The following is a 6967-nucleotide window of genomic DNA, read 5'->3' as shown; positions in this document are numbered from 1 at the left end:
GTATTTCTCAACCCTGAGCTGGATCATTCTTTGTTGTGGTGCTGTCCTGTGCATTGAAGGATGTTTAGCAGCATCCCTGGTCTCTATCCACGAAATGCCAGTATACTATCCATTATTTATAATCACCAAAAATGTCTCCAGAGAGTGTCAAATTAGGGAAAAGGGCACATTCAAAATCAACCCTGTTAAGAATCATTATTCTACATTTAAAAATAAAATATGGAATAATAATTAAGGGAAGAGCTGGGATTTTGTTGTTGCAGAAAGATTTCAGAGGGGTATAGTAGTAGTAAAGGAAGCTGTTAGCAGTTAGATGACATAAATGTGGCACCTTTCATCTTTCCAGCTGAAGGACTGTCACTTGCACAGCCAATGATCTACAGTAGTCACCTGCAGAAGCTGGAAGATGGGACAAAAGGCTTAACCTTGGACCAAAAGCTAGTGTGATCGAATATCACTAGTATGTGCCACTGGCCCTGCTGGTGACAAGGGCTTCAGTTTGGCAAGGGAAACCCATGTTGAACAGCAGCCTCAAGAAACCTAACAATACTAATTATATACCCTAAAACTTCATTTCAACAAATGGAACCTCTTAAAGAAATACAGGACACCCAAGGGTATGTCAGCACTCTCAAAAATCAGAGCTTTTTGTCATTTGCCAAAGCTGCATATGGACCACAGAAAAATCTTAAATGAATGGAAAGGGAGGCGCATGGGAAACTCAATCTATTAAGGCTTTTGATCTGTCCTTGCATTATCTGTAGTCATTCTGTTAAAGCAAAGTTCCATTCCTAAAGGAAGTAAGGGTAGAATCTTGGTTCTGTTCTGGACATTTCCAGACCGCTGAAGGGAAGGGGGGATTGGACCTGGTAACATTTTTCTTTGCCAGGCCTCAGCTAACCTCCAGTCCTTGAGGGAGAGGCAAAAGGGGTAAACACTGCCTGGGAACTTTTCAGAGCTGAAGATAATGCCAGAAATTCTCCAAGCACGCCACTCCTTTCTCTCCTCCCACCCCCAAAGCACTGTCTACTTACTCCCTTTACACAGTATCATTTAAAACAAACAAAGCAGGAGTTACTTAGGTAGTGACTAAATTTCCTGACAAACAAAAATCAACATAAAGGGAAGAAAAGGGACCATCAATACATACATTATAGGCTTCTCTTTGGATTCACCTGCAAGCACTAAAGTTAAATACCTGCCTGCAGCCAAATACTGCTCTCAGCAGGAGCTCAGTCAGGAAGTTCTTTGGAAATTTGGTGGCAGGGTCTGGTCATTTCCTAAAGACACTCTGGAAGAGAAAGTTCAGGTCAAGTGAAAGCAAAAGGTTCCTCCCCTTAACAAAGCCTCAGAGCCAGGGAACAGGTGTAGCCTGCCAAAAACAAACAAAAACTTCCTTCAAACAACAACAAACAGTTAACACAGGCATCCTGTCAACACCAATTAGCCTGCCCAGCAAGCAGAAGCCTATTAAGACCAAACTCAAATCCAGCAAGGCCTCCTCTGATGAAAACTGCCATCCCTTCTTCCTTCTTCAGCTTCTTCAGGGAAGTGACCTTCAATGGAAACTCGCTCAGAAGCTGAGACCAACTTCCCCATGCCACAGGGCAGGCATAGAGCCAGCCTCAGACCCCCTATGCTTCGAAGCATTTCCAGAGCTGCTACTTTCGCATTGCTGGTCCCATTCCTCAATAATAATATCCACATTGAAATTTATTTTTATATCACCTTACAAGTCAATATTTTGCTTTCTTAGTGTTTCAGGCAAATTTATAGCTTTCTTGGGACTGAAAATTTAAGTATTTCCTCTGAATATTTCCATTTCCTTTTTTTATTTCCTCCTTTCTTTCTTTTAGTCATCAAAAGATACTAAAGATATTCCTGGGTCCCACAAAATATCTTGGGCCCTAGGCTATTTTTTTAATAAACTATTATCCACAATCATCTATCTAGCCAAACACAATTCCAATCTCTTTTGAAATACATTGAATTGATTAAAAAAAAAAACTCACGGAATATGCCTGGAAGTTATATATTTCAATTATATATAAGTTATATATTTCAATATTTTAAAAGTGTTTCTTTACAGTTCGATTCCAAGAGGCTTTAAAAAATCAAGTCAGCACAAGATAGATTTTCTTCAATATTTTATTTATATAGAAATACTTAAAAAATGAAGTAGCACCATTACTTAAGTTTTACCTTTATTATGTAGAACTTTAAATGTCAGAAAAATAAAACTCTCGATACAATTTCAAATCTTGTCTCAGCAAATATAATATTAGTATTTGACCATGAGGTTAAAGGCCCTTTATCATAAAATAAAATATACTTTGTTTTTTAAACTTTGCTCAGTAAAGTACATTTAAGCTCAAGTAACATCACCTACATATACATAAACAAGTGGTAAACAAATGTATTAAAATAGAAATACTAAAACTATAGTGGTGCAACAGAATTTTTGTAACTTGCACTGAATTCTATTTATACAAATGTTAGAAAGCATCAACAGTTCCTTTTGACATGTTTATACATTTCCGTTTTTTGTAATAATATAGAATAAAATATGCTTTATATCACTGAATAGAAAATATGCTGGGTGAAGCAGATCTAGAAGATTTGTCTGAACCTATAAAATCTCCATCCCAACAGAATACTGCTCAAAACGTTACACATTTTATGGTTGTAATTCCGTCACAATTGTGTGATTATTAAAATAATACAGTGTTCTTTGCCATAAGGCCATACTAAAATAAAAAGATTTAACCCAGCTACAAAAAGTTCACTGAACTTAAATTAAAATACTTGTAAACATCTTTGCAATATGAAATATAATTTTTCAAGTCAAAAAAGAATAAAATACTTCAATCTGTATTAATGCAATTTCTCTTTAAAACTTTTAAAGGTTTTTAATATATAAGAGATATGTTACAGTTTCTTTAACTTTAATAAAGCTGCAGTATCCTGGTTTCACAGGAACTCCTGGCCCTTTCACGAACATTCAAAAAGGATCCACTTGTGTTCTATAAGGAGCATCATAGGAACCCACCCACAAAGGGAAACACACGAAACAGTCCACACATCCCATAGCACTATTATTATCATCTTCATCATCATAATTATTGTTCATTTTTCCTACTTTAATAAAATGGAAAACTTGTGGGGTTTTCTTCTTTTGGAAGCTTCCTATTAAGTACAGTGTAAAAACTATCATTACTAGAATGTCGCCGTTCCTATTATTTATAGAGCATGCATTTCAGCTGGTCAGGTTTCCCAGGCTACAGTACTCTTGATGCACATATCCTGGCAAGTTCCTTTGTTTAAAAATTACATTTAAAAAAAATGAGCGGATACTACAGCTTTCCAAGCTCCTCTGGGATCTCAGAATTGGGGGCGGGGGAGAAGGTAGGGCACCAGGGGAGGCCGGCTGGCAGGCGCAGAGGAGTGAGGATGCAAGAGAGGAGGGCTCCCCCTTACCCCTGGTGCCTAGCGCGCGCAAGCGCGCGCTGCCTTCAGGAAAAGATGCGGATGGCCTGAGTGACCGCGGTGTGGCAGACAGGGCACTCGGGCTCGTTCTTCTCGCAGATGCGATTGGCGCACTCCATGCAGAAGAGGTTGTGGCCGCAGGGCACCAGCGCTGCGATCACTTCACTCTCGAAGCACACTGAACAGTCGCGGCTACCCTTACGCCGCAGACCGGAGGAAGAGGATGAAGAGCTGGAGGAGGAGCTGGACGACGAGGAGGATCCCGACGTGTCAGATGATTGCAAGCCAGGTAGCTGTGTCCCTAGCCCGTTGGCATAAGCAGCGTAAGCCAGACCTCCTCCGCCTGGGTCGCTGCGCACCCGGCGAGCCAGGTGATGCTCACCCGCCCCCGGGGCCATGTGCAAGGGCGGAGACAGGCGCGGGCAGCTAGTGCCCGGGTGCAGCCGGCGGTGCACTAATAGCCCCAGGTTGGCATTGGAGGGCGCACTGGCGCCACCCCCGGGAAAGACCACAGAGGACGAAGAAGCAGAGGAAGATGCCGAGGAAGAGCAGGAAGAGGACACAGGAGCTGCAGGTCCGCCTCCAGGGGACCGCTCAAACTGGGCCCAGAGAAGAGGCGCCCCAGGTGGGGGAGCGGGAGCTGGGTCGAAGGTGGGCTGCAGCTCAGGGCAGCCTTCGGGAGAAGGTACTGAGGCTTCTCCTGCTGCGTAGGTGTACCCATTGCCGTTGTTATTGTTATTTCCGTTGTGCGCAAAGCTGAGCGCGGGGCTGGGAGGGCTGTAGTCCGCCAGGCGCGGGGTGGCGGCTGCACTGCCACTGGTCCCGCCGCCGAAGTAAGAGTCTGTGGAGGCGCTGCCAAGCGAACTGGAGCTATCGTTGCGGTAGCTGGAGAAGGGCTTGCGTCCAGGGGTGGGAGTGATGCTGGGGGTGGGCTTGCTCCAGAGGCTACCTGGGCCGGACCCGCCGGACCCATGGTGCAGATCGAAGCCCACATCTGTTCCGTTGGCGTGGAAGTCGTTCTCATCTGTGAGCTCAATGATGCCACCGGTGCGCAAGGCAATGTGTGCCTCTATCTCCTCGCGAGCGCGATCCACGTTCTCAGGCATGCCTGTCACCTCGAACACTGGCTCCTTGTCGCGGCTGGGAGTCACGATGTAGGTGTGTGTCTGCTGCTGAATGCGCTTGATTGTGGCGCCTTTGGGCCCCACCACGAGCCCCACCACGCGGTAGGGCACCCTCACTTGGATGGTGGTTTGCCCGGGCAGGTTGGGCGGCCCTGGCACCGCGCCGTTGAGTGCCGTGTTCTTATTACGCGAGGCGCGGATCATAGAAAAGTGCTCGGCGGCGGAGATGATCTCCCTCCGAGCCATGGCCACATCCTCCTTCCTCCCAGTCACAACAAAGACAGGCTCCTCCCCGCGAACTGGGGTCTTGATGTAAGTGTTGGTCTTCGCCCGCAGCGCTTTGATTTTACAACCTGGGAGCCAGGGTGCGGAGGAGGGAGTGGGAGAAAGAGAGACAGACAGACACGCCCATTATCCCGGGGTAACCGCAGAGACCAGGTACAGCCTGCGACCAAGGCAGTGGGACAGCAGAACACGCAATGGGAAGAAAGGGGGCGTCTCCCTCGCAGACCTCGAGCCGAGCCACCGGCTGGGCAGCGGATTCCACCCGCCAGGCGCTCGAGAAACTGCCCATTGGCTGCCTGGCTGTCCCCCAGTGACTGCAGTTGTCCCAACCCAAACCAGAGAATCCCAGAAAAGTCATCTGGGGAGATGCTGCTGAGATCCAGCTGGGCGCGCCGTCTGCCTTGAAGACACCGCGAAGGGGCGCAGGGAAGGCGACCGCAGTGGAGATTCCTCAGCTATTGGGGGACTTAGGGGAGGACGCAGTCCCGGGACCCATTGTTCCTCCTCTGGACTCCATTCCGCCTAGCAGAAATCCAGAATCCTCCTCCCATCCGATGCTCACGCCTCCTCCCCCCTCCCAAAGGACCGATCAAAGGCCCCCTCCCCCAAGCATCTTATATTTAAATTATCTCTCCCCAGGTGGGCTGAGTGGAGGGAGCTAGGGGAGAAGGCAGTGATTTTAGAAGGAGAAAGTGCATCCTGCCGCGGCAGCAGCGCGACTCTAGGAGTCAGCCTCCCTGCACTTTCTTTGTCTGGGGCGCCGGCCCTTCCCGCGGCTCTTCCTCCCTCCCAAGGCTTCCCAGTGCCGCGGATCGCGATCCTGCACACGCCCTCCCTGCGAGGCGGTAGCCCAAGTCCCTGCACACCCCTCATCTCCCCATCCCCGCCAGACCCACCTTGCCGCCCCACGATCTCCGCGACATGCTCGGAACTGGGCACCGGCACGCACTCGGTCATGTTCACGCTCTTCTTGCGCGGCTCGCTGTCGTACAGAGAGGCGCCCTCGTCACTGTCCAACCCCAGCAGGGAGAGCTGGTCGAGAGCAAGCTGCAGGGCTCTTTGGTCATCCAGGGTCTCTCCCCCGCCGCTGCTGCTGCTGCCGCCGCCACCTCCCCCACCACCTCCTCCCCCTCCGCCGCCGCTGCCGTTGCGCTCCAGGTCTGCAAACAGCGAGCTGGGCATCGCTCGGCCGTGCGCACCGCGCCCCCGCCCGCCCTCGGCTCGGCGGCGAGAAGCTGCAGCCACAAAGGCAGCCGGGAAGCGGGTGGTCAGGGGCGGGGAGGCCGGCCGGCTGAGGAGGGCTCCGTTGCTCCTTTCTCGGCGCCGGGAGGAATGGGTCGCTCTGTGCAGTACGCACTGGGCAGTGGCTGCAAAAGCCCCCGCCTGGGTCCCCACCCCAGATCTTCTGGCGGTTGGGGTGGGGGCAAAGCTCGAGTGGCGGCTGCGCGTGCCCCCCGAGTGCCCGGCTGGCTGGCCACAAAGCCGAGCGAAAAGCGAGCAGGCGAGCGACAGCAGCGTTTCTTTAAGGAGCCCCTCCCCGGCTCCTCCACTCCCTCCCTCCCGCCCGCCCGCCCGCCCTCACTCAGCGCTTTTTCCTCCTCTCCTACCCGCCTCTTGACTGAGCCTCTGCAGCCAGACGGCTCCGGAGGGGGACGAGGGAGGCGCAACGTCACCGGCGGGAGCTGACACTACAATGCTACTGACACTATCGCTGGGGGAGGCGATTGGCGCGCGCCAGGCCGGGGGCGGGCGGAGGCCGCGGGCTGAGCGAGCGGAGAGCGAGCGCCACCCCCCCAACCCCCGCGCCCGCCGCAGCCTGCCCCGTCCTCCTCCCGGCCGCGCCCCTCCCCCCGCCGCCGCCGCTAACGCCTCTCTTTGTTGTCTAATGCGGGACTGGCAGGCTTGGGACACTTGTATGTACCTATCAGCAGAGGATAATCACTGTCCCCAAGTCTTCTCCCTCGCCAGACAGAGAAAAGAAAAGGCGCCCAACTCTGATGCCAGAGGCCCGGCTAAAAGAGCGGTCCTTAGAAAGTCCCGTTAGCACCCCCAAATAAGACATCCATAGATCC

At 51.0% G+C, this 6967-nt stretch overlaps 1 protein-coding gene across 1 annotated transcript; it reads right to left on the bottom strand.

Moving 5' to 3' along the window:
* Positions 1 to 2187: 2187 nt before the first annotated feature.
* On the bottom strand, positions 2188 to 6424 carry Mex3b (mex-3 RNA binding family member B). Its single transcript, XM_046438924.2, has 2 exons — positions 5792 to 6424; positions 2188 to 4963 (listed from the first exon to the last, which is right to left on the bottom strand). The coding sequence occupies exons 1-2, from the start codon at positions 6075 to 6077 to the stop codon at positions 3513 to 3515; spliced, it is 1737 nt and encodes a 578-aa protein (XP_046294880.1). The 5' UTR covers positions 6078 to 6424; the 3' UTR covers positions 2188 to 3512.
* Between the last annotated feature and the right edge of the window lie 543 nt (positions 6425 to 6967).

This window comes from Marmota monax, unplaced genomic scaffold (genome assembly GCF_021218885.2).
Source record: "Marmota monax isolate L192 unplaced genomic scaffold, Marmota_monax_Labrador192_F-V1.1 WCK01_AAM20220418_F8-fsc00005, whole genome shotgun sequence".
NCBI lineage: Eukaryota > Metazoa > Chordata > Mammalia > Rodentia > Sciuridae > Marmota > Marmota monax.
This window is presented reverse-complemented; position numbering and strand designations above follow the sequence as displayed.

Coding starts and splice junctions, on each gene's coding strand:
- Mex3b (XM_046438924.2), bottom strand. CDS start 6,077: ATGCCCAGCTCGCTGTTTGCAGACCTGGAGCGCAACGGCAGCGGCGGC. Junction 4,964..5,791: donor GGAGATCGTGGGGCGGCAAG/GTGGGTCTGGCG, acceptor CCTGGCTCCCAG/GTTGTAAAATCAAAGCGCTG.